We start from the raw sequence: 25728 nt of genomic DNA on the forward strand, positions 1-25728 counted from the left end.
TTTCAGCCTTCGGCTACCGGAGCTGCTTGGTCACGATGCAGCGGGAACATCTCTGGACCTCTGGTTCCATGGAAGCAAACCCTCCGCTGCAGGAGGCCCCTCCGGCGGTCCTCCGTGGAACGCCAGGCCCTTGCTAAACAGTGCTCTTACGCAGTGCTCTTACTGGGTGTTCCCAACGCAGGGGAGAGAACCTGCTGCCCTCCAGGTATTTTGAATGACAACTCCCATGATCCCTTACCATTGGCCATGTGGGCAGGGTCTGATGGTTCATGTAGTCCCAAACACCTGGAGAGCAACAGGTTGCTTCCCTCTGTCTCGACGCCTGGGACTTCCTCCCAGGGCACTTGAACAAACAGAGTTGTAATTTATACATGCGAAGCGACGTACCAAGTTCTAGTTGGTCTGGAATTCATCCAGGATTTTCAGATAATTGCAGGTTCAGCCTTCTTAACATAAAGCACTATTGTGGCACACAGCGAAGCCCTTATTTCTCTTCTCTGAAACACTTTTTGATGTCAATTTTTTAAAAAAATCCTTTAAGTTTTAACCACCTGATCCCCTGCATCTTTACTCAGAAATAAGCCTCACTGAACTCAATGGGGCCTACTTCTGAGTAAACACTTAAGAAATTGTTTTTTTATTCTATTTTTTATTTTATTTTATTTATTGCATTTCTGTACCGCCCAATAGCCACGTTCCAGTGTCTACGGATGGTGGCGTTGGAGGATGAAGGCCGCAGGAGGGGATGTGCCAAGCGAGAAGTGGGAGGGAGGTTTGTGTGGGGTGGGGCGGGGTGGGGGTGCAAACAGGCATTTGCTTCTACTCGGCCTCCTCGTGAAGCTGGAAAAATAAGAGGCCCTTATTGAAAGGAGGTGGAACAGATTCACGGAGGAAGAGGGGGCCATGACAGGTAAAGGGGGCAGAAGCTGCTGCTGCTGCTGCATCACCACCGTCATCATCATCATTCCACTCTTCCATCAAATAGGCTCCCCGAAGTCCTCTCACAATCCCAACCTCGTCTCCCCCCCCCCACTCCCAGGAGCAAGGGGGGCAGCTTGTTTCCTGCTTACTCCCTTGCTTACTCCTAGGATAGCGCCCGCAACCACTGGGCAAATGCTGGAGCTCCGAGGCCCTCGGTGGCCCCAGTGATCGGCTTCAGAGAAGGACCTTTTAACGTGCATCCTGCGCTCCACTTCTGCTCCCAAGCGCACGGGTGGGGGCAGGGCAGTGTTTGCTCTCGCCTGCTGGGAAAGGCGTTGGCCATTCTGCGGTTTGGGTTTGTCCTCTTCATTGGTTGGCTTGGGCCCACAAGCCTGGCTTGTGAGGTATTTGTCTGGGGTGCTGGGGGAGGAGGGTGTCCTTGGGCGCGAAGGGCACTGGGGCAGGTGACGCAGACAGGAGGGAGTGTTTGCTGTAAACACGGGAGGAGGATTTGCCTTAAGCTGCCACAGTGGAAAGCAGGCACGTGCCCGGGGGCGGCGTTCTGTTGCAGACACAGCCGCCTCGGAGGCCCGGCCCAGCCTCACCAATTTCAGGGAGGGGGGAAGTCTTTGCTTTATTATCATCATCATCATCATCATCCTTTCCTGCTAGGGATGGGGAGAGCTGCTTGTGGGATTTCTGCCTAGTGTGCCCAGATACTGTGAACTGGTTTTAGGTGCTACACATCTTGACTTGAGGAGGGCGGGGAGTCCGTGGCTGATCTGCCTGAGGCAGCAAAATGCCCTGAGCCTCCGGACTTGTGCCTGGAGGAGATCGCTCTCCCCCAAGCCCCACAGGAGAGGGACGAAGGACCAGAAATGGTCTGAAGGCTGTAACCTCATGCAGGCCAGTTTCTGAAACGACCCAGGGGTGGAAGCCGAGGGCCCCCTGGACCCCTCTGCTTTTTGCTCCCGGGAAGGAGGAGGGCCCGCCACAGACACGCCATTAGAGCCGCAGGCTAGCGGTTCTAATGAGGGGTGCGTGGATTGCTTCCGCCCATCGCATCGAGAACCGGATCTAGATTTATTTCTTTTAATCTCGCAAGCCTTCTCTCATGCTCTCATTTGCTGGCAAAGTCTGACACCCTGAATTATTAATATCGAATACCCGTGTCACAGGAGAGGCAAATAACGAGAAGCGGAACCTGTTCGGTGATCGCGGGAAGCGGCAGAGAGACCTGCAATTAAACCTCTCAAGCAAACGGGTTCAGTAGTTAGACTAAGTTGCAAGAACAAGCTCGGAATGTGAATTCGCCTCTCGTTGCGCCTTTCAGATGTGACAAGGCTCACTTCTCTCTCCTGCTGTCTGCTCTGCAGATGCATCAGGCAGTGGGCAGAAAGCTGTATGGCATTAATTGGCACGATACATTAATGGGTTGCAGATTAAAAATATGTATTGTTAATCAGAGCTGCAAGAAGGCTGGTCGGTGTCTGGGGCGCTGATGTGGGCAGGCGTGGCCATGTCTGGACTGAGGCGCTATTCTTAAACCATTGCTCCTATTCTGAGGCGATGTAAGCTATATTTTAGCTGGTGAATTAATTGGCTCAAAGAAAACGTGTCGCCTCTTGAAGCAGTCAAATGGTCCCTCAGGGGACAGAATCCATTTTGATCCTTTTTCCCGACACACGCAACGCCCGGGACCTGCAACGGACAGGAGGAGCCTGGGAATCTGCCTCCGGCCACGCCGGGCCCTTGGTGCCCCGAGGCGAGCGTGGCCTGCCCTGGCCAAGAGCAGGTCTCCCAGCAGGGCTTCCAATGGGAGCCATTGCCCAGCCCCAGCCCCCCCCCCTGAAAGGTAGGGGAGCCCGGAGGCACAGGCAACGGAGCCCATCTCCAAGGGGGAGGGGGCTGACACCGGGGCCTTCTGCATGCCCCTGGCTTTCCCCACGTGGCTCTGGGCTACCTCCAGTGCCAGGGGCAGCATGCCCGGGGGCGCCATGAATGCTGTGGGACTCACGCCCTGCTTGTGGGTTCCCTGTCGGAAGCTGGACGGCCCCTCTGTGAGCAGAGTGCCGGCCCCTTGGCCTGATCCAGCAGGGCTCTTGTTAGATGTTCTTATGTTCCTAAGTGACAATAGGTGCAACGGTGTGGTGGAGATGGCGCTGTTTCCTGTGCTTCCCCCCCTCCACTCCACCCCCACCCCCCAAGGCCCTCTTCTCCATTGTACCAATGCTCTTAATTGCAGCTGAAGCATTGCTGGGTCAGTGCAGGGGTTTAAGACTTTTTCAGTTCACGGTGAGCACACGTGTGCGCAGGGCCTTCTGTGCGCGTCGTCTTTCGCAGCCTCTGAATTTCCCCCGCCTCAGGGACTGCGGTGGGATTTCTGAGCCCTGGATTTCCCTGTTTGCCCTGCTAGCCTTCATCAGTTAGGGGCTGACTCAGAGCTAGCGAGGCACTCCTGACCCCATGTGCCCCCTTTGTGTTTGTGACCATAATTGTTGCCCCCCCCCCCTTATCTCTCTCTCCAAAGAGGGCCTGTCTGAGAGTGAAGAGGTGTTCCCAAAAGAAATCACCAAATGGAGTTCAAACGATCTCATGGATAAGATTGAAACCCCCGAATCTGAAGAAGCACCAGGTGAGGTATTTGTACAGGGGGACACGGCGGAGAAGATTGTACAGTTATTCCCTTCAAGTACAGACTTAAGCGGCGCCCCTCTGAGTGGGGCGTAGAGTGTGAGTCCCCAAAGTGTGCAGATCTGCTTTAAGAACGAAACCAGTTCTATGCCGGTTCAGCTTCCCCTGAAGAATCCTGGACAGTGTGATGGGGCAGCCCCTTCTTCAGCTGGGGTGAACACCCCCCTCCCCTGGGTGGGCGGCTGCCCATCTCTCAGCCCTTGGGGCCAGAGGCAGGGAAGCCCGTGCCGCTTCCCCCAGGCTCCAGCCTGAGGACGGAGCTCTTCCCCGGGGCCTCGGCTCCTGGACGTCGCCATCCCCTTCGGCCTGCCGCTCCCTGCCTGCCCTTCTGGAGCGTCCCCAGGACTCCTCCGTGCCTCACACCTCATGAGGCTGGGCAAACTCTTATTTATGTATTTATTTTATTACATTTATATACTACCCCAATGCCGAAGCTGTCTGGGCGGTTTACAAAAGTTAAAAACAATTAACATTAAAAACAGATATACAAAAATTTAAAACCATCAAAAGCATAAAAACAGTATCGATTTAAAAACAGTATTGATTTAAAACAACTATTCTGGGGTCAATTAAAATTTCAGCATATGTTGTTAACTGCCTAAGAGAAGAGAAAAGTCTTAACCTGGCGCCGAAAAGATAACAATGTTGGCACCAGGCGAGCCTCGTCGGGGAGATCATTCCATCATTGGGGGCCACCACTGAGAAGGCCCTCTTCCTTGCTGCCATCTTCCTTGGCAGGGTCGAGAGAGCGCCCCTCCCCTCCCCTGGTGACTTCGCCAGCGGCTGCATTGTCACTGTGCCAGGCGTGGCGTCGTGGCTGCCATCTTCCTTGCCCACAGCCTAGGCAGCGGCAGCATTTCTATGGGCCTCTGGCAGGCCTTTGGGATGCAGCTCCTCCTCAGGTCCTGAAGCTCTTTGCAGCTTCTGGGCCTCTCAAGTGGGCGGGGGAGGGTCAGGGATCTCTTCCATATCACTTGGCAATCCTGCGTTAGAAGCCCACACCGGCTCAGGGCTCCGGTTCCTTGCCCAGGCTGCTCTGGGCAGGCAGAACAACGATTTCCCTCGAGTAAAGCTGTTGTGCCGAGAGGCCCTTTCCCTAAACCTCCCCAGACCCACCATACGAGGCCAGCCTCCCCACCTGGGCAGCAGCTGAAGGAGCTTCCGTGCCTTTTGAAATCCAAGCACCTTCTGCACGTTACGCTCGTTCCCCCATTTGGCCGTTTTGCCACCGTGTTCTGGGTGGGTTTTCCAAACTGGGGATTGGAAGCGAGTGCCGTGGAGTCCCGCCGGCACCGCCCTCCCCCACCCAGCTGTCCAGAGCGCTGCGCAGAGGAGGAGGAGGAGGAGGAGGAGTTACTGCGACCCCGCTGCACGTTCAGTCCGGGGACTCGGTGGGCTGTCTCCCGACCGGCGGAGGAGAGGAGCCCGGCACGTGTGACTGGCCTCTTTTACCTTCCAGATGACCCGTGCCTTGGGTCGGCAGCAGAGTACAACGTTGGATCTAGCGTGGAAAGACTCGGCCTAATGGAGGTATGCCGCCTGAATAAACTCCCTTCTCTGGCGTATTTGCAACAGCAGACGTACTTCTCTTCCGTGTGAGCAATGGCCGTGTTTGAGCACAAACACTCCGCAGCCTGGCTCCGTGCAGCTGAGACGTGGCCATGCGATCCGGGGCCTCGCTGCAGCCCAGGGCCCGGTTGGGCTCCACAAGCGACGTCATCTGGCCTCCGGGGGACCCTCGCCGACGCTAGCCACAGCGTGATCAAAAGCATGGCTCAGTTTTGCTTGTAAGGGAAAGAAACGGCAGGCTCTCCCTGCTCTGTCTCCTGTGTGGCTATGGCTGGGCTGCCATCTCACGCGTGCTGGCAATTTCGAAGGTCCGCTGCAGACTGCCTGCCTGCCTGCCTGCCTGCCTGTGGCGGGCGGGCAGGTGGGTGCGTAGGGGACAACCAGTCAGGGAGCCTGCCCATCCTTCAGCGCTCTTCCCTGCATGAACGCACCACCGAGGGCACGCGCTTCGTGTCTCTGAAGTGGCGAGGTTAGAGCCACGTGGTAGAGAGTGGCTGCATCTATGGTGTGTGTATGTAGATCAGTGTTCCTCAAACTGGAGCCTTCTAAAGACGTGGGACTCCAACTGCCATCACCCCATTGGCCATGCTGGCTGGGGATAGTGGGAGTTGGAGTCCCCACACATCTGGAGGTCACCAGGTTGGGGAAGGGTGGTGCAGATTATTTCGGCTCTCAGGAGAGTGGCAGCACAATGTGGTTGCCGCTGAGAATGTGGAAATTGGGCCGCGTGCTGTTTTAGTGGAAGAAGGGCACCAGGAGCTGGAAGCCTCGTTCCGGGCATCTCTCTCTCTCTCTCTCTCTCTCTCTCTCTCTTTCCATGGGACCAGCTAGGAGCCAGTGCTGTTCCCCAGGTGGAATCCGGGGAGACCCCAAAGCAGCCCAGCACTTGCAGAGCACCGTCAGCCACTTGCCTCCCACCTTCTCCTCCCTCCTCCTCCGGTTGCCCACACGGGCCGCTCGAAACCTGTCCTTTGGCTGCCACGAGTCGTGGTGGATTTTGGAAGTAACCCTCACTTGCCGAAGGCCGTTGACTTCTGAGACGCCCAAACTCGTGGCCTTGATCACCCTTTCCCCCCCCCCCCCCCATGTAAACGTTAGAGGACTCCATGCTGTGGTCACAGGACCCCTGCTCTGCCTTCTCACCCCGCTCCCCGGCCACGGAACCGTGTTGCGGCAGAGAGGGTCGCCTTTTGTGCTGCGCTTGGGCTTGATTGAAAGGAGAATGCAACGAAAGCACAAATGCGTCAGGCAGCGCATGAAAGCAGTCAGAAGCTGGAATTGTTCCAGGGAAGCCCTCTGTGCTCTTTTGGCTAACTCTTCCAGCTTATCCCTTTTGTTTCTCTCTCCCCACCCCTCCTGCCACAAACGCAGCCCTTCCCAGCGCCCGGGCCTCTCCTCTCCTCTCCTCTCCCAGCCACTGGATTCTTCCGGTGCTGAACTACAAGAGGCTGCACTGTGAAAGCGGCCCGGCGTGTCCATGCTGAAAGTGTCCAGATACTTGGTACAGACCCAAGAATGACCGTTCTGCCGTGGGGGTGGGCAGAAGATGGGCTCCGGATCGGCCCTTGGGGCCTCTGGCTGGTTTGGAGCAGGTCGGCAAAAGGGTTTCTGACTCCCGCTTGACGAACGAAAGCCTCCCCGACCCCCAGTTGCACTGCTGAAATGAAGGGAGTTTGGGGTAAACACCAATTAACTTTTTTGTGTAGAAAAATGGTGAGCTCCTCTGGGCCTTGAAGCCTCCGCCTGACCTGATCTCCCCCCCCCCCGGCGCCCTTTTTAGGATGTGGCACTAGCTCCACTGGTGCAGCCGAGCAAAACCCACGTCCTGCTTTTGGTTCTGCATGGAGGCAACATCCTGGATACGGGGAGTGGCGACCAGAGCTCCAAGCAAGGGGACGTCAACACCATCGCTGTGGCCTTTGATGCCGTCATCCGGGTCCATTACCCAGCGGCCCTCGGGCGCATCGCCGTCAAGCTGGTTCCCTGCCCAGCCATCTGCTCTGAAGCATTTTCACTCGTTTCCAAGTGAGTCACTGCTTTGTTTTCGGAACCAAGGGACTGGGGGGGGGAGGACTTGGGGGTGGGGAGGGGGAGAGTGAGTGTAATGTAGGGAAGGCCAGGAGGGGCAGCTGTGTTTCAAACCAGACCGCGGGTCATCAAGGGCCCCTTTCAGCATCCAGCCACAGGGCACCGTTCCATAGAGAAACACGGGAGATCCGTGAACCAGCCACGTTCCCCTGGGCAGAGGCAGCAGCTTGCTCTAAAAAGCGAGGCGGTGGGGCGGGAGGTGGCATGAAAGAGCCATCGTGGCGGTCGATCGGCGTCGTGACCCAGGCTCCCAGCAGCCCCTCCAGGGGAGAGGGAGCCGTGGAATCAGAAGGGCCAGAGACCCTCAGAATACAAACCTCCCAAGCTGGAGCCTCCTGAGGGACCGGCGTCCTTCCCCTGCGGGCCTCACGGGCTGAGCCCCGCTCACTATCTATCCGGGGGCAGAGAGGAGCTGCAGCTCACGGAGCCGCTGGCGAAAGCCCCCTGTGTCTTGTCAGCCAGTCTCCTGCTCCCTTGGGACCCGGGTGAGGGTCTGGCAGTGGCTGGCCCAGCCCAAGGCAGCCTGAGAGCAGAGGGAGCGCCAGGCGCCAGGCCAGAGAGCTGCCCTGACTGAGGGAGTCAGGCTCAGGAACGCCGCCCGGGGCGGCTGGCACCGGGCTCTTCCGGGAGCAAGCCGGCTCTTCCCACGGACCTGTCCAGGGTGCTGAAGCGCTCCGCCTCCTCTCAGCCCGCCCTTTGCTTCCTGAGTCCGGCTTGTGAGGCCTTTGTGCGGAAGCCCAGCCCAGATTCCGCTGTGGGCTTATCCTAGCCAAGACCCAACGGGCTCAGCCTCGGCCTCTCTCTCCGTTGCTCTTTTCCTGTCCTGCTCTCCTCCTTGGCCAGGTAGATGTACCTGTGTTGGCTTTGCTTCAGAAACCACGTGCAGCTATCGCAGAAATGGTGCTCCGCCTCCAGCCGTTGTTAGCTGGAGGCGTGTAGCTGGAACAGCCATTGGGGATCCCGTGTGCCTGCCTGTGGGTTTCCTTCCTTGGCCGTCGCACACAGGCGCCCTGCTGCACATCGGGCTGCGCCCCCCTCCCCCCCAGCCTCCTGAGCTGCCCCCACGGCCGTTGGGTTTGTTCCCCGCCCCGAACTCCAGCGGAAGCGGCGATGGAGCACCCTGCTAGGCCAGTGCGCCCCGAGCCCTTCTGGGTCCCTCCAGAGTCCACTTCATTCATTTCCCCGTGAGCCGTCTGGTCTGGGCCTCCCACGTGGCTGTAACGAATGCCATGGCATTGTACTCAAAGAGCCACGAGCGAGTGGTTCAGACTAGTCCGGCAAAGCCTTAAGCGTGGACCGGTGGAGTGGTGTGGCAAGGGAGGGAGGGAGGGCCCCTCGGGTCATGCCTCTCTCGCTCTACGGCGCCAGGTGCGGAAGGCCAAGGAACCTTGCGAGGTGGGGAGAGAGGGTGGGGCTGGCAACCGCCCCCATCCCTGTCTCTTGTATGTCTGTGTCTTGAGGGGAAGCAGGGACACCCGTCGCTCTCCCCCCCCCTCTCTCCACCCCGCCCCGCCCCGCCCCGCTCTCGCTCTCGCTCTCCCTCGTCTTGGGCCGCCTGCAATCTGGTGGCCCTTCACTTCCGCAGGTCCTCCGACCTTTTTTTTTTTTTAAGTTCACGTTGAGTGTTATGACTAACTTGCCCCATTCATTTCAACAGGTCTACTCTAAGTAAGACTATCATTAATACAAGCCTATAGTTTTATTTTCAGTAACAAACATATTCAGTACATGTATAACCGATTTTAGAAACAAAACAAAATGAAGGGAATGATAGTAGTTTAGCTCATTTGAAAGCCGTCTAGCTTTCGCATCGACATCAGTGTAAAGAAGTCTGGATTTATTCGTCTTTCCACAGTGACCGTCAAAGCATTTGCCTCTTTTGTTTCTGTTTGCGATAAATGTTCCGAAAAGACGTCGGCTTCCTTGATCCCTCGTGTCGCTCACGTTGCTTGAGTTTGCTGTTCTGCGCATGCGGTGGTCCGTGGGGTTGTCGCGATGACCGTGTCCCATGAGACTCGCCTTCCACGCCCCTGCTGTAAACTGCCTGCGAGCCCCCCTGCCTTGAACACCAGCAGCGGCCGGGCATTGGTTTCCCTGTGACACGTCCCTAGGAAGGGGGGAGTCCTTCTTCACCTCCTCTCCTCTCTCCAGCCTCAGCCCATACAGCTATGACGAAGGCTGCCTTTCCAACAGCCAGGATCACATTCCGCTGGCGGCGCTGCCTCTGCTGGCCACCTCATCCCCGCAGTACCAGGAGGCGGTCTCCACGGTGATCCTGCGGGCCAATCAGGTGTACAGCGAGTTCCTCAAGTCCCAGGAAGGCGCGTCATTCAGCGGCCAGGTGAGCAGGCCGCTCTCGTCGGCAGAGATGAACCAGGGAACCTTCTCCCTTTGGTTCCTTGTGGAAGTTTATAAAGAAAGCCCCCCACCAGTGCTACATTTGTCACCCGGTTAATTCACTCTTAATTGATTAATCATATGCGGTATTTCCGTGTGTGTGTGTGTGTGTGTGTGTGTGTGTGTGTGTGTGAGAGAGAGAGAGAGAGAGAGAGAGAGAGAGAGAGAGAGAGAAGACCAGGGTGGGTGGGGGTGGGGGGTGAGGAATGCCTTTTCTAAGATGGTGCAATGTCACCTGCATTTTTTCTAAGAAAATCATCACAACTTATTAAAAACGATAACATTTTTAAACTCCGTTCTGCAATTAATCAGGGGCACCTTTTTGATGAATCCGAGGACTTCTGATCAATTAATCTCACTGATGAATCCGTTTAGTGCTGCAGCAGCAGCATCCATCAATGGAGCTGCAAATTTGAGCCCTTTGCCTTTTCCTGGACTCCTCGCTGCCGGCGTTCCGTGACTGGGGCCGTGCACGGCCTTTCTTTCCCCTGTACAGGTGTGCCTGGTGGGGGACTGCGTCGGAGGGATCTTGGGCTTCGACGCCCTGTGCTACAGCAATCAGACCATGTCAGAGAGCCAAAACAGTAGCCGGCGGGGGAGTGTCATAAGCGTGCAGGTAAACACACACGCCCTCTGGGAAGGCAAGGAAGCGCACCGCGTGTACTGCAGAACTATCACATTATCTATAGGGACGCATTGACTTTGCACATTTCAAGAGCGCTTCATCTATAGTAGCTTAAGAATCCCAAGCAACCCAAAGAGGCAGGGACATATTTGTGCGTGGTCATCCCCGTCCCAGGCTAGACTTCCTTAATACAGATCTGCACCGCGAGGAGCTCTGGGTCCCGCCCTGACCTCCGTCCGGCCCGCGGGCAGCCGCCGGGGTCCTCTGGCTTCCCCCGCTCCCAGGCACGCCATGGGCTCGTCTTCCAACGGAGGCTCCGCCGTGCCGCGGCCGCCCTTTGCCCGGGCTCTGACGCCTCGGCCTTGTGCCCTTCGACTTCCAGGACACTGACCTCTTGTCTCCCGGAATCCTTGTGAACAACAGCTGCTGCTCGGGCGGCTCCAGCCTGGAGGCCAGCCAGCACCTCAGCCGCAGCAACGTCGACATCCCGCGTAGCCACCGGGAGGAGGCCAAGGCGCCGCTGCCGCGCAAGAGGAGCGACTCGTCCACCTGCGAGACGGATGCCGTCCGGCAGCACCAGGCCTTCCTCTCCAGGTAGGCTTGCAAAGGGGGAGGCGCAGCGGGGGCGGGGCTGGCGGGCAAACGGCGTGGGGAGGGGGGCTTTAGACCACCATGGCTTGGGAAGTGATTGGCAGCTTTCCTCCAGGGCTGGACAAGCAGCACAGGGATGAAGGGGAGGTGGCCCCCGAGGAGAGTCCATGCGTCGCAGGTGGCTGTGTTGATCCGTGGCCCCCTGGCCCGCCGTCGGGGCACTTGTCTGCCAGGAGCAGGTCTTTTGCCGGGTGGAAGAGGAGGGGTCTTCCCCGGCCATCCCAGACTAAGATGCTCCTGCAGTATGGAGCCCTCTGTTGTTGCTGGGAGAATCCATCCCCAGCCACTGTGAGGACTGCAGCTCAGCTCAGAGGGAGCACGGAAGCTGGGGTGGGGCGGGGCAGGGGCCCAGTCCAGCAGCTGCGGTCAGCCCCCTGCTCACCCAGGCACGCCAGAGCTGGTCCCTGGGATTCGCCCCCTCCCATCCCGCCGGAGGGCTGGGCTGCCCGTGAGAACTGCAATGAGGCTGGAGCTCCGGCTGATTCCCTGCTCTATGAAGCGGGGCTCGCCATGAGGGAGGACAAGAGGCTGGGCGGCCATGGATGGTGCTCTAAAGATTATAATAATAACAACAACCGCAACAGCCAAGGACGGGGCTGCTGGGCCGTGCTCCTTCGGCCCTCCGGAGAAAGCAGCGCTCTGGGTGCAGGCCAGCCCTCTCCCGCCCAGGCCTCCCAGGATTCGTGTGGCAACCGGCGCTGGCGGCCTTGAGGCCCACAGAATGCCTCCTTGCCTGCCATGCGGCCGCCTCACTTATGTATCCCATGTATGTTCTGCAAGGATGTTCTCTTGGGAATATTCCAAATATGTAACTGATGGTGCTGCCTCTATTTGTATTACTCCTCCTGGCACTAAATAACATCGCGGGCCTCTCTGCCTTGACTGGCTCCCCAAGTCGGGGGGGGGGCTACTCCTCCGCTCTCTGCCATCGCTGCTCTATAAGCCAACGTGCAGATCGGCTCCCGGCCGTTCCAGATTTCACTCCCAGCTAAGCAGAGGCTGCCTGCAGCTCATACTGAAGGGGAAAGAGGTGCTGGGCCTGTCCAGGTGGAAACTCGAGCAGAGTCATGGAATGGCAGAGTTGGAAGGGGCCCCTAAGGCCATGGAGTCCAGCCCCCTGCTGAATGCAGGCATCCACCTGACCGCATCCCTGCCAGGGAGCTGTCCAGCTGCCTCTTGAAGGGCTCTTGGCTGGGAGAGCCCATGGCCTGCCCAGGCCATCGGTTCCAGTGAACCCAGCGTGACCTCACTCGGTAAGACTTGAGCTGAGGCGTGGAACGTGGGGCTCTTTGAACGGCATCGTTTCCCCCGCCGTCCTTGCCTTGGTGGGAGGCTCCTCGGAGCCCTGGAGCCGCGGAATCCCTGCATGGTGCTGAGCAGTGGTGGCCACTCTTTTTCAAGCGGGAGACGCTTTAGGGAAACCTGCCGCTCGGCACGCTTAGCAAGCCCTGGTGGGCGGCTTGTCCTGGCTTCGGACAACAGCCGTGTTCCAACGGGTGACCCACAGTTCGACCACCAAGTGTGTCTCAGCGCGTGCTGTGAACTCCAGCATGCCTCAGCCGCTGGGCTTGCCTGGTCCTGCCCTGGCCCACCAGGCCGGCTGCAGCTCTTGCAAATGTGCCCGAAAGGGACGCTGGGCTCCCCTGGCTTCAGAAGGTGGGCAAGAGGCGACGGGTGGTGGGTGACCCCAGGGCGAAAGCCTGCGCCGCATTCGACCCGCCATGAACATGTGAGCTTATGGACAGACGCTTCGCGCTGGCCAATGGGATGGGCGGTGAGCAGAGATGCCCGATTCCCTCCCTGCCAACGGTGATCTCTCTCTATTTCTCTTTTCCTCTCTTGTTTGTTTCCTTTTTCTCTTCTCTTTCGTTAAACCCTTAACACTTGTCCCAACAACTTCTTTGAGGAAGAAATAGGTAAGCATAACTCATGGCTTTCCATAACGTAGACACACCTGGAGCCTTTAGGGGAGCCGCAGGGGCAGGTGGAGCTGCAGCCCTGCGCCCGCTTCCCTGGGAGCAAGCCCCACGTGTCCACGGCGGGGCTTCTTCCCACTGAACGCGGCCAGGATTGCGCTGAACGCGCCTTAAGGCATCCAGAACAGGGGAAGACGATCAGGCCCGAGTGGACCGGCGGGGTCCTTGCAAGTGCCAGACCCGCTGTGCGGTTCTTTTCCAGTCCCGAGTGGTGAGAGCCAGATCGATGTGGCGATGGGGGGTCAGAAAACAGCTTTCCCCCAAATATACCTAGACTTGAAAATTAAAAAAAAAAAAAAAAACTGGGTAGTTTAAAGGGTTGTAAATCTCTGCAAAAACTTGTTCTGAACATAATCTTTACCTGTCCTGTATTGCATTCTGCGCAACCGATACAGCTGCAAGATCTGGTGCCTGTAACACACACACACACACACACACACAGAGAGACACAGACACACGTTCGTTCACAGTGGATGCAAACAGGACTGAGTTTTCAAAAGGAGTTGGGGGTTCGGGTGGGGGAGAATTTCCTAGGAGATGCTGCTTTGGGGCAAAACGCCTTCCCGTAATTTCCATCTTGCTGCTAGAAACGATTCCGCAATCGATGCGGCCTGAAACGCGGCACCTGGCATCCGTTGGTGCGAGAGTTGCCTTCGCCAGTGCTTGTGCTCCCTTGCGGATGTAAATGGCCACAGTCCAGCGCTGAGACGACAGCCCTCCCTCCCTCCCTCCCTCCCTCCCTCCCTCCCTCCCGCCCAGTGTGCTTCCTCCGGAGCAGGCCCCTGTGCATGAAAGCTGCCGGGGCCGCACGCAACGCCAGCCACGCGCGGCAGGACGTGGCCTTTGGGGTGGGGCGGGCTCAGCCTAGTGGCTGGGGGGCTGCCTGCTTTCGGGCTCACCGTGCGTTTCCTTCTCTCTCTAGTTTACATTCCAGCACTCTGAAAAACTACCCGGGATCAAGGAGATCAAGCAGCTCCACGGCGCTGGACGGAGGGAATCTCGGGAAATTTGAATTTGAGATCACCGACTTCTTCCTGTTTGGATCTCCTTTGGGGCTGGTCCTCGCCTTACGGAAAACCGTCATCCCGACTCTTGACAGTAGGTGCTGGTGTGGGGCGGAGGGCTGAGCGGAAAGGGCTTGGTGAGCAGAGAAGCGGGTCTGCAAGGCTCAAGGCCACACAAAAGAGGCGGGGGGGCCCCACTGCGCACCAGGGCACCTCCTTCCCCGTGAGCTCCGGGCCCGTTCCCTGCATCCCAACCCCTGCCTCGATGCTGGCCTTCCATGCAGCGCTGTCCAGGGGCCGGAAGGGCTGCTGGGGGCGGGGGAGGGAGGGCAGCAAAGCCCCCTTCCACCAGCCCCAACACGCATGCGCACACACACACACACTGCAGATGCACGCAGCCGGCCAGGTGGGCAGTGGGAGAGTGGTGGAGGGCTCCTGCCTCACTCCCCTCTCGCCCCCTCCCTCCCTGCCATTCAGTCTTCCAGTTGAGACCAGCCTGCCAGCAAGTCTACAACCTGTTCCATCCGGCAGACCCTTCTGCCTCCCGCCTGGAGCCGCTGCTGGAGAAGAAGTTCCACCTGCTGCCGCCCCTCAGCGTCCCACGCTACCAGAGGTTCCCCCTTGGGGACGGCAGTTCGGCCCTCCTGGGTGAGTCCGCCTTCTGCTGCCCCAGAGGCCTGGCTCCGCCCCTTCCCCCGCCATGCTGCCTCGGGACGAGGAGCACCGCCCTCCCGCCCATCCGCAGCGGGCTCCCTTGGGCAGCGCCAGCCTCCTTCTGGCTGAGGCCAGAGCCCCGTGTCTGGGCTCTGGTGCTTCTGCGAAGGAGAAGAGCCCAGACGCGTACAGAGAGCTGGGCCAGGGCTCCCTCCACCCCTGCCCCAGACGCCTGGTTTTCAAAGCGCAAGGAACGTTTGGCCCACGGGAGCGTTCCGATCGGAGCAGAGCTGTCCCAGGTTCGGAAGGGCCCTTGGCCAGGACCCCTCCCTGCGCCCGCCTGCCGCCTTGACAGGCCCCGGAGCCCCTGATGCTGCTGCCTGTCCTTTCCATCACCCCCACCGTTGTTTGGGGCAGAGTGAGAAGCAGGTGGCCTGGGGGGGGGAGCGGGGAGAAGGAGGAGGGAGATCAACGCCAGGGCATCTGGGGGGAGGGGGGTGGACCTGCAGCAGGTGCCCGGCCTTCCCGCCAGCCAGCCCTGGGCACGAGAGCCCGTGTCTTCCATCTGAAGTGGAATTCCCCAAGCCCAGGGTTCCCACCACAGCAAGGGCTCAGCCCGTGAGGCTGCTGCAGAGACCCCTGGGTACACTAGCTGTGCCTAAGCTGGTGGGGCGGAGGGGTATGCACGGCTGTCTGGCTGACTGCAGCAGATGCCTGGCCTCTTCACCATGGCCCTTTCCTGCCTAAGGCTGCCTTTAGCTTCAGCTCACGCTGGTCTATGGCCGATTTCCTCTGCGCCATCGAAGGCTAGAAATGTGCTTTTTGAGGGGGGAGGAGGGAGGGAGGGAGTGCACTGGGATCCAGGTCCCTTGGACTGGAAGTCAAGCGCATTGGTGACTAGGGCACTGCTGGCAAGGCGGCCCGCTCTGCTCACAGGCTCAAGGGAACTGGCTCCCACGCGTCTGGTGCCCCGGTTGTGTGGCAGGTGGCACACACACAGCGAGGGCCGCGGAAGGCCCTGGCCAGACATGGCGGCAGCATTCCTGGGTGGTCCGAGGAGGAGGGGTTCCACGTGGGGAAGGCGGGAAGGGGCCACCAGACGTCCTTCCCCCTCAGTTGCTCCAGAGGTCCCCCCGGGAGCAGCAGGTGCGCCAGGGAGGCGCCGTGGCCTCTCCTTTCGGGCTGGGGGAAGCGGGTCAGAGCCCTCTTCCAGTCCCGCTGCTTCTCCGGCTGCAGCCACCGCGGCAGCGTCTCCCGCTCCACACCTGCGTGGGCCTGGGTGCCGCCGCCGCCGCCGCCGTGCCCAGTCTGGGCCTCTCGTTTGTCCACGTTGTCCGAAGGCGTTTGGAGCCACTGTGCGTCTCTGTCCCGGTCCCTGCGGCCCACATGTCTGTTGTGTTTCTGCCCCTCTTTGTTTTCTTCCCCCTCTGCTTCCAGTGGAAACAGTCCAGAGCAACCCAGTGCTCCTCGTAGAAAGCGGCCCCCTGGCTGCTCTCCAGATCCAGGAGAACTTCATGGAGACCAGTATCCCTGTCCCCATCCTCAACTGGCAAGATGTCTCCAGTAAAAGCCCTGGATTGGCTGAGTGTGTGTAATCTGCCCTGCCCCCCTGCCCCCACCCACCCCGGTGCCCTTGGGACTGTGGCGAATACGTCCCTGCTGTGTCCGTCCCCATCCCCCCCCCCCCCCCGGCAGATCCTGAACGCTTTCCCTTGCCCGCCGGCCGGCTCGATCCCTGCAGGGTAGGAAAGGCAGAGGCAGCAAGACGGTTTCTCCCAGGGGGCCAAGAGTCAGACTGACGACGTCAGGCAAACATGGATAAAGGAGGCAGGAAGCCACCTCTGGGGAAAGCAGAAGAGGCCGACGGGCCTGTGGGTGTTTAACCCAGCAGTGAGGGGAGTTGGGGGTCCCACTTGCTTTGAAATCCTGTCTCTGAAGAAGAGCTCCGGGGCGCTCAGAAACTCCACCTTTGGCATTTTTAGCATGAGTTGGTCCCTAGGCACTCGGGGCCCCTCCCGTCACAAGCAGTCAAGGCAGCCGCTGTCCTTCCTTCACCAGGCAGGCTCCATCCTGCGAGGCAGAAGCTGTGGGAGAGGGGCAGGGCCCTGGCCGGCCCAGGTGTGGGGCGTTCCCAGGCCAAAGGGTAGAAAGGGAGGGGCCCCTCTCTCCTCCGGCACTGCAGGCGGGGCAAGGGGCGCAGCCAAGGGGTGTTTCCCTCCTTGCTTTCTTTTGTAGCACCAAGTCACCCACCCACCCACCCTTAATTCCCCATCCACGTAGCATCACCCCTTGCTCGTGGCCGGCCACGGGGTTTTCCCCACCCCGACAGGAGGCGGCTCCTCACTGTGCACCCCCCCTCCCGCCTCCAGCTTTGCACCCGCCCCCCAAATGGGTTGAGCACTGCAGTTTGTGGGTTCGGGATGAGCATTTTGGACAACCTTTGCCTGAGCACAGCTGAGTTCAGGCGAGAGGGGGATTTTGGACGGCCAGCCGCGACGGCTGTGTGGATGTGGAGCGGCTCCTTTCCAGCTCGGGGTGCAATGCTTCAGAGGCTGGCCCTGCGTGGCCCCTGCTGCCTGGGAGGCAGCGCGGGCTTCATGATCCGCAGGAGTTCCAACCCCCTGGACAGGAAGACCCTGCCTTGCCCACCCCCACCCACGTCTAGGGTCAAGTGCCAGCCATCTGCCCCGGAAGGGGGACGGCTTCCCATGTTAACGCTCTGTGTTGAAGCCCTGTTGAGAAGACGTCCTCGAGGGAAAAGGGAGGCGCTTGAGGCTCCTCTTGCAAGCGAGGGCCGTTGCTCCTCTGGGGAAAGCGTTCAGGACCCCCACCCCACCCACCTCGGCTTCTCTTGCTGCTTCTGCTTCCCAAATCGGGCCGCTTTCTGTCGTTGTCGTGCTGCTGCTGCTGCTCCTCCTCTGCATGGCCCCGTTTCTTCTTTTCGCATCGGAAAGACACTGCAAGATGCCGGTTGACTTATCAGAGCGAGAGGGGCGGATCTGCCCCCTCCTTCCTGCCTGCTCTCAAACTGCGCCAGACGGAGCTCTGGGCAGCGGATGGCGAACGGACCCCCGGCGCAGGCCTGGAGTTGCAAAGCCCCCTCCCACCCGCCACGCGGCCCCTGCAGCAGACCTGCATCCGTGCGAATTCTCGCCACGGCTTTTCTGACCGATGGCTTTTGTCGCTTGGTGTTCCTATGATTTTATTGCCTTTAGATTGCCCGAGAGTTTTGTACTGTTTTTTGTTGGCGAGAGGTACATAAACTTAGGCCGTCGGCTCTCCCGCACTAGGGACCCTCAAGAGGCAGCTGGACGGCCCTCTGTCAAGGATGCTTTCAGGGAGATTCCTGCGTTGAGCAGGGGAGCTGGGACTCGATGGCCTTAGAGGCCCCTTCCGGCTCTACGTTCTATGATTCTATGAAATCACACAAAAAAACTAGAGGAGGAGGATCCCTTTGGTGCTGCTTCCCTGCTCCACTCCCGGCCTGCTCGCCACCTTCCTGTGGATCTCGACCCCGCTCTCGCCCTGGCCTGACGCTCGCTCCGCAGCCTCGCTTTCTGCACTCCCCCGTCGCTGAAGAGGCGCACAGCATGAGCACGGTCTGGCTCTGCGGCGCAAACGGCTGTGTGCTGCAGCTCCGCAGCGGGATCCATGGCTGTGGAAACTCAGCGGATCAAAGCCGGCTGCAGGTGAGAACCTGCCGCATCGGAGGAGTGAAGCTGGGAGAGGAGGCCCGAGCCGGGCCCTTTCCCCTGGCAACAGGGACCCTCCCTGGCCAGGAGCGGCAGCCACCCACAGGGCTTCGGTTTCTCCCGGGGGCCTGTGTTTAACTGTAGGGATATGAAGAAGGAAACGCCTGCCTTTGAAACGCTGCTCAAGGGCACCAGCTGTGACCCCTGAGGAAGGAGCAAGGCAAGGCAAGGCGGATGCATCAAGCCAATTAAAATGGCTCCATCGAGATTAATCACCCAGCAGCCGTAGCTAAAAGGCATTTCGAATTCCCAGGGGTGGGTCGGCCCTGCTACGCGCAGCGGCATCAGCCTTGGTGGACCGCCGGCCGCTTCATCGGCTGCGGGAAGGCTTATCCTGAGTCGCGGCCCTTCACGGTCTCCCCACATGCCTGGGACTCCGATCCAATGTTCCCTGTGGCTGATGCAGCGGGCTGCAATCCACGAGGGCTGGGGGTTGTCATGAATGCATTGGCCTCGGGGGCCGCGTGGCTCTTTTCACATGCTAGATTCCCACTGAGAGGCTGCCCCAGAGCTTAGTTTGCAGCTGCACTTTGACGTTGCCCCAGGGAAGGGCGCTTTGCTCTCCAGTCCGAGAGACTTTCCCCCAAAGCCAGCTGGTGGGACCAAGGCCTTTGGCCGGCGGTGGGCCGTGAGCCCCGTGGCCGGCGGCCAGGCAGCCCCAACTTCTTGCGACTCCGCACGGGGTTCCCTCCGTGCTGCTCCTGCGTTGCTCCACGGCAAGGCCCCGCTCTGCATTTCCTGCTTCTGAATTCCAGGTCAGCGAGCAACATTTCCAGGCGTTTGCTCTGGAACAATGGGAGCAGGTGCAGTTTGCCGCAGCGTCGGTTCCCTCCGGCTCATTTGCGCCTTTCCCCCTCCCTCCCTCCCTCCCTCCACTACGCTTGCAGAACACCGGGAGGCCTTGCCGAACACGGCAGGACAGCAGAGGCCCTGCCTCAGGCGTCCGCTGGTGTCAAGGTGGGTTTTGTGCCCAGCGGTAACGTAGAGGGAGCGGCCAGAGGCACAAGTGAACCGGAAGGCCTGGAAGCGAGGGCAAAACGAGGAGGAGGAGGAGAAGAAAGCTTTAGCTGCTGACAGACGTTTGTTTTTTAGTTGTATTTCCGTGTGTTCTAGAGCCTTGTAAGCCCCCTTGGGTGGGCAGTGCGCTCAAAATATCTTACATGAATACAAAACTCCGTGCAAAATTTTGCTATAAATGGAGAAAATGCATCAGTCCCACCCTGGAAACAAGACCAGCTAGCTCAGAATTCTGAAAGCCAGGGTGTGGTGGGGGAAGCAGATGAGGAGAACGTCGAAAGCATATCGCTGTTTGCAACCCTGGGCTGGGAGGAGGCCCAGTGATCCCTGGGGAAAAGCCTTTCCAGGCGGGAGGAGGGGGTTGGTTCTGGGCCTGGTGCTTCCCCACATCCACCCAGGACCCGGGCTGCAGTGCAAACAATGCCGGCCTGCATTCTAGCGGGTGGCCTGGGTTCCCCTGAGAGGCTGGCTTGACCCGGTGGGCCGCACTGCCCCATGCAAACTGAGGCTATGCGCCCAAGACCCCCTGCAGCCCCTCTTGGTCAGGAAGGGTGGGCAGAGCCAGGGGAACGGCCTTCCAAGGACGTGGGCCCACCACGACCGGCCTTCCCGTTGGAGAAGCCCTGGGAGCCCCCAGAGTTTCCCGGAGCGCAGCTTGGCAACGGCTGCCCTCTGCGGGCTTTGCCGAGTGGTGTGACTCCACCTCAGGCTCGCGTGGGGTGGACCGAGGGCTCCGTCGGATTCCAAGGCCGTGCTTCCGCTTCCGTCGTTCGAGGAATGGCGGCTGAGCTGCTGGCCTCGTTTGGTGCTTGTGCTGCGTGTTCCTTGATTCTTCTCCGCTCCGAGGTCTGTGACGCGCTTATTCATCCCAATCCGCTTTGGAAGGCTGCGTTTGGCAGCCCTTCGATGGCCTTCTGCCGTGTGCGTGCGTGTGGGCTTGATTTGATTCTTTGCCTCCCGCTTGTCTCGCCATGCTCTGTCTCTGTTTGGTCTAATCTTCTCAATTTCCCTGTTTCGTCTCTGTAGCGGATGTTGTTCCGTCTCATGGTGGCGTCTTCGTGGAAAACGTGTCCCCTTCTGCCCCCAATTCAGCCCCCCAGTTCAGGGGCTTCCGGAGGGCCAGCGAGGCCAGTATTGCCAGCCAGGTCTCAGGAATGGCAGACAGTTACACGGCTTCCAACATAGCCAACAGTAAGTGCTCCTCCCCATCCCCACCCACCCCACCCCACCCCCCGCCAAAACTCCCCACTGCTTTGCAGGACAGACTGATGGGTTAGACTTAGAGCAACTCAGTGACCCACGGTTGACCTACCTGACTGAACCTTCCTCTTGTACCCCGGTCAGTTTGGGCATGATCCGAGGCCTGTTTAGGCAGAAGGGGGAAGCCCTACCGCTCCTAGCGTTCCCCAGCCAGCATAGGCTGTCTGGGGGGTGCCGGCAGTTGTTGGGGTTTCTTTTCTTTCAACGTGACTCGAATCGCAGCCTTCGTTGATTATAAAGGTGCTTTGCATAAATTTTGCTGATTACGCATAGCAGCCTAATTGTGCGCTAGTTTGCGAGATCAGATTTAGAGCCTCGCAGTTCAGGTATTAAAACCTGTTGAAAATCAATCAATAAAAATTAGTTTGCCAGCAGAGAATCCCAGCAGCTAATGCTAGATTTCAAAATCCACCCCTGGCTGCTTTATTACTCTTCAGCTGGGAGATCAGATTCTTAACTGAGCTGAACTCCTGAGGCAGCTGGCAGCCATTCAAGTCCACTTTGCGGAGTATGTCATGTCGGACGAAGCCCCACATGGCGGCCGGCAGGGACACACCCACACCCACACCCACACCATCCACCTGGGCCAACTTCACTCCCGGAGCAGCACAGGCAGGCAGGCAGGCTGGCTTCTCCGGGGTCGTTTGCACCCTCGGAATCCCACGGGCATCCATCGCCCCCCTGGCTCTGAACCCAAGGGGAGAAGTCCTGGCCGGAAGAACCAGCCGTCTCCTCGGGGGAGAGGAGCGGGGGCCACGCCTGCGAGGAAGGGCCTCTGGGCTCCCCTGTGAGCCTTGCTGTCTGGATGGGGCTCTCGAGCAGACGGGGTGGGTGGGTGCCTGTCCTGCATTGTCCGCTTGTGGTCCTTGCAACAGCCCCGTGAAAGAAAGCCCGCCCACGTTGGCCTCCGTGGTGCTGTAGAGGGGGGTGTGTGTGCAGGGGGACAGGAAGGTCCAGCCGCTGGCTCAAGCCTTCCGCAAGAGTAAGAGAGGGTGGGTCAGGCGCCGAGCTCCCACCACGCTCTGGCTCAAGCTGTGCTTCCTGGTCATCTTAGCAGGAGGGGCAGGAGGTGGCATCTCTGCCGGGCGGTAGCCAGGCTGCCTGTCTAGGACTGGAGCGGCGTGGGGAGGAAGGGGCGCCAGGCCTGCCCCCTCGGCCCTCACGGCTGCCCTGGGAAGGTCGGGACGGGTTCTCCTGAGAAGGCTGGCCTCAGGCCACGTCCACGCGGCTCTTAAAACGTTGATGGTGCGGCGTTCCCGCGATGGTCGAGGGACAAAAAAATCCAGCCGTTTAGATTTTTCTCAGTTTCTCATTTTTTCAATCTTCGGTTCGTTTGGTCCTTTTTGCACTTCAGTTTGCACATTTTTTTCAAGTCTGCAAGAAAATTTGCACGTGTTTTCATGTGCATTTCTTCTAATATATGCATTTGAATGCATTTTAAAGCAATTTTCCTAATACCTGCATTTTTTTTGCCAGCATTTTTTCCTAATACTGTGCATTTTTGTATCTTATTTTCACTAATTTATGCATTTTTGAGCACACTTTTCCCTAATATAGTTTTGGGTTTTTTTAATTGGAAAACTGCACTGTAACCTTTGGGGTCCAGATCCGCACCAAGCAGGATATAGGACACTTTGAACACGCTTTGAAAGCTGCCTCTGACGCTCTGGGCCCTGGGCCCCAGCAGTTGTCATTCCGGTTATAAACCCCTTTAAAGCAGTAGCGTAGATCCTGCCCAGGTTTGGAAAGTGTGAATTATTGCGAACCCATTTTCTACCCCTTCCCTGACATGGTCCCAGGTTTGCTAAGAAGATGGGCAGTAGAAAGAAGCCGGGAAAGGCGGCGGCCGCAGCACGTTGCTGGGCGGATCTCCTGCCTGCCAGAGGGTCCTCCATCCTTGCTGTGTGCTCCTCCCTTTCCCCAGAGAAAGACATCCCTGTGCCTCCTGTTGGGCAGAGACCCGCCCCGCTCGCGGTCCATTAGTCCTGAGCCTTCAGCGCGCTCACCTTGCAGTGTAGCCGTGAGGACTAGGAACATGCTCTCCAGGATCCAAGAAAGCGCAACGGGAGAGAGGGGTGTTTGGGGCATCAATCTGGCGTAGCCGGGCAGGACAGGGCAGGGCAGGGACGTCTCAGCCGGCCTCATCCTGAAGAGCCGGGCAGCAGCCAGTGGCTCTAGAGGATGTAGCGGGGTGCCGTTGGCTCTTTGAGTCATCGGGTCTCTTCTGAGCTGGAAATGGCAAGGCCACCTTTGGCCATTGACCGTGGAGGGGGCGGCAGGGTGGCAGGCCCTTCGCTCCCTCTTCCACCAGCTCCCTCGGTGGTGTGGCGCGTCCGCCTGCGGCATCCTCTGCAAGGCTCTCCCATTCAAGACCCCCTTGGCTGACGCCCCAGGCGTGTGCCCAGCCTTGCCTGGCTCTGCTCAGTTCTTGGCACCTAGAAGTAGGTCCCAGGTCTAGAAGCCACGGCCCATATACAGCAAAAGGCAGTGGAGGTTCTTAAAGCGGCCAAGGTATCCCCTTCGTGACCCCTCTCCATTGAATTTCATTGTTGCATGACTGTGCTTGTGTTAACCAGGATGTGTTTTATTTTTGTTTCGTCTTTTTTTGTGTGTGTTTAAATGTTGTTCCTTTTAGAAAACAAAAACCATTTCCACCACTCCAGGGGGTTTAGCCTTCTAGCCCTGCTTGCTCTCCCGCACAAATCCCCCGCCCACCCCTCGCCTCAAAGGCAGAGGGCATCTAAGCCCGAAAGGTCCCAGAATCCTCTGGGAAGAAGGTTTGGGAGGCCCTCCCATGGGGAAGCGGATTCCACTCTGCCGATTCCAGATCTCGACTTCAATCAAGGTATTCTGGAGAGAGGCGGAGGGGGTCACGGGGCAGCACCTCCTCCTCCTCCTCCTCCTCCTCCTCCTCCTCCTCCTCCTCACTAACCCCCTCGGTCACCGTCTCCAGAGCCCGTTCCCCGGTGTTCCCTCTTTGGCACGTCTCCGTCTTGGTGCGGGGCTTAACAAGCTTTCTCTCTGCTTTGAGGATTCACCTTCATGCAAAGCGCACTCTGGTTCGCTTTCACTTTGGGCACCTTTGACTGCCCTGTTTGGAGAATCCCAAATTCTGCTGCCTGTCTTTGAACAGGAAAGAGAAATCTGGAACATCTGCCCATCCGAGGCAGCCTTTGGCTTGGGAGCAGAGACCACGGCTGGCGCATTCCGAAAAGTGCAGCCATCTGGGTACATCAGGATCTGGGGACAAAGGGCATCACCAGACGAAGGAAACCGAGGCAGAATTTTACAGATTTGGGGAGCGTTCATCAGTTTTCGTACCAATCTGGCCTGACAGTGAGGTTAACAGAGCCAATCAAAATTAGGCTGGGGGGGAGGGGGGGGAGATCATTGAAAAACCCAGCAAACCCATTGGAGTTTTCTGCAAAATCCCAGGTTGTGACCTACGTGCAGATAAATGAGGATTCTCCCAACAGCCGGTGCTTGACGTCCTTCTCCCGTGTCTGCATCTAAACTGCAAAGCGAGGAGGGGGCATAGAGGAGAAGGGGGGCTTTCTCCCCCCTCCCCTCCCCCCCCCCCCAGCAAGCTCTTCCTGGCCTTCCTTTGGGCACTTGCGGTTTTGGTATTCCATCACTGATTTACATGTACAAACGTGTGTTTTAAAAATTAGGTATCCAGAAATGGTAGGTTTGGGGGCAGAAGCCTCAGAGGTGTTTGAGGTCCTGAAGGAGGAGCCCATCTCCTTCATTTTCTCTTTGACTGAGACTTTGCCAGAGGTTAAACCTGGTATCAAATATAGAATCGTGTAAGCGTCTGTTTTCTTCGCCCGGAAAACCCTGAGAACTGTCGTTCGGTGGGCGGTTGGGTCAGCGGTCTCTTAACGAGAGGATAACCCGCCAACGACAGCCCCCAGGATTCTTTGGGAGGAGCCATTGCGGTGACACTGGGGTCACGCGTTGTCTGGTACTTTCGTCAGAAGAGCCATGCAGCTGGAACCTGGAACGAGGCTCTGAAATGCTCGCTGTTTCACACACACACACACCCCATTGGGCTCTGCCTCCTTCCCTCTTGTTCTCAGTTGCTGCGAAATGGTGGGGGGCCAAGCGGATCGACTACGCCCTCTACTGCCCCGACGCCCTGACGGCCTTCCCCACGGTGGCTCTGCCGCACCTCTTCCACGCCAGCTACTGGGAATCCACCGACGTGGTCTCCTTCCTGCTCAGACAGGTCAGTCCCGCCTGGTTGGAACAAGCACCATCCTGTGTTGGTGCTGAATCACAGCAGTTGCTCAGGGTTGTTCTGTGAGACTGCAAAGGTCTCGTTTTCGTGTCCCAGGCGTTGCTTCTCATGTTTACAAACGGAGGCATTTCTGAAGCAGCCTCCAAAGGGCGTGGGCGGCTGCCACTTTGAACAAGGACGGCTTGCAGACACCCGTGGCTAAACGTTCATGATGGCAGCAGTACGAGCGTCGGCAGCTGCCGCGTTGCCCTTGGCAAGTCCAGTGGCGCTCCTGGTGACCGGATGTCGCTGCTCCCAGGCCTACGTGCCCTCCCCTCCCACCCACCCCAGTTCTCTGTAAGCCTCCATTTTTCGAAATCTGAATGAAAATTCTCTTGCTGAAGGGTCCTGACTCCTCACACTCCGGAACCTCTTCAGATAACAAGGGGGAAAGGAAGAAAACGCTCTAGAAAGAGGCTCCGTGGTCCTATGAAAGCAGGCTGGGACCTTCCAACGCTGCTCCCTGGCATGCTCTGGGGGTGTTTTAGACAGGGCGCTCCTTTGGTAGGAGCCGGAGCCAGCCCTGGTTCCCCCTTTTTGCCTGGGGAGCAGCTAGGGGGGGCGGGGGGGCGGGGGGGCTGCGGCTTTGGCATCCCTGATACAAAACGTATAAAGCACATCCGCTTCTTTGAGAATGGTTTTGTAAGGGGAATGTGGTTCAGGCATATGGGGAGGGAACAAGATTGGGAGGGGCGATCCACGTTCAATTGCAAGAGACCCGAGGCATGCCAAGCGATCTGGGAAGCTGGTCTCACCCTTGGGGCGAAGCACCCTCGGGGAGCACGGTTCACGATGCCTTGGCGGCGTTAGCTCTTTGTGGGGGGGGGAGAACTGGCACGTG

At 58.7% G+C, this 25728-nt stretch overlaps 1 protein-coding gene across 5 annotated transcripts in view; it reads left to right on the forward strand.

Moving 5' to 3' along the window:
- Positions 1-25728, forward strand: part of PITPNM2 (phosphatidylinositol transfer protein membrane associated 2) — a 121447-nt gene that overhangs the window by 87802 nt on the left and 7917 nt on the right. Inside the window, exons 9-20 of one of the 5 annotated variants that reach the window (XM_063143756.1) lie at positions 3452-3556; positions 5075-5145; positions 6965-7209; positions 9424-9613; positions 10166-10285; positions 10677-10888; positions 13844-14019; positions 14403-14573; positions 16017-16166; positions 20375-20539; positions 23244-23453; positions 24688-24836. In XM_063143756.1, the coding sequence (XP_062999826.1) occupies positions 3452-3556; positions 5075-5145; positions 6965-7209; positions 9424-9613; positions 10166-10285; positions 10677-10888; positions 13844-14019; positions 14403-14573; positions 16017-16166; positions 20375-20539; positions 23244-23453; positions 24688-24836 (1964 nt within the window). The remainder of the gene's footprint in view (positions 1-3451; positions 3557-5074; positions 5146-6964; positions 7210-9423; positions 9614-10165; positions 10286-10676; positions 10889-13843; positions 14020-14402; positions 14574-16016; positions 16167-20374; positions 20540-23243; positions 23454-24687; positions 24837-25728) is intronic. The other 4 variants (XM_063143757.1, XM_063143759.1, XM_063143758.1 and 1 more) reach the window with 4 other exon arrangements.

Source organism: Elgaria multicarinata, chromosome 18 (assembly GCF_023053635.1).
Source record: "Elgaria multicarinata webbii isolate HBS135686 ecotype San Diego chromosome 18, rElgMul1.1.pri, whole genome shotgun sequence".
NCBI classification, from domain to species: domain Eukaryota; kingdom Metazoa; phylum Chordata; class Lepidosauria; order Squamata; family Anguidae; genus Elgaria; species Elgaria multicarinata.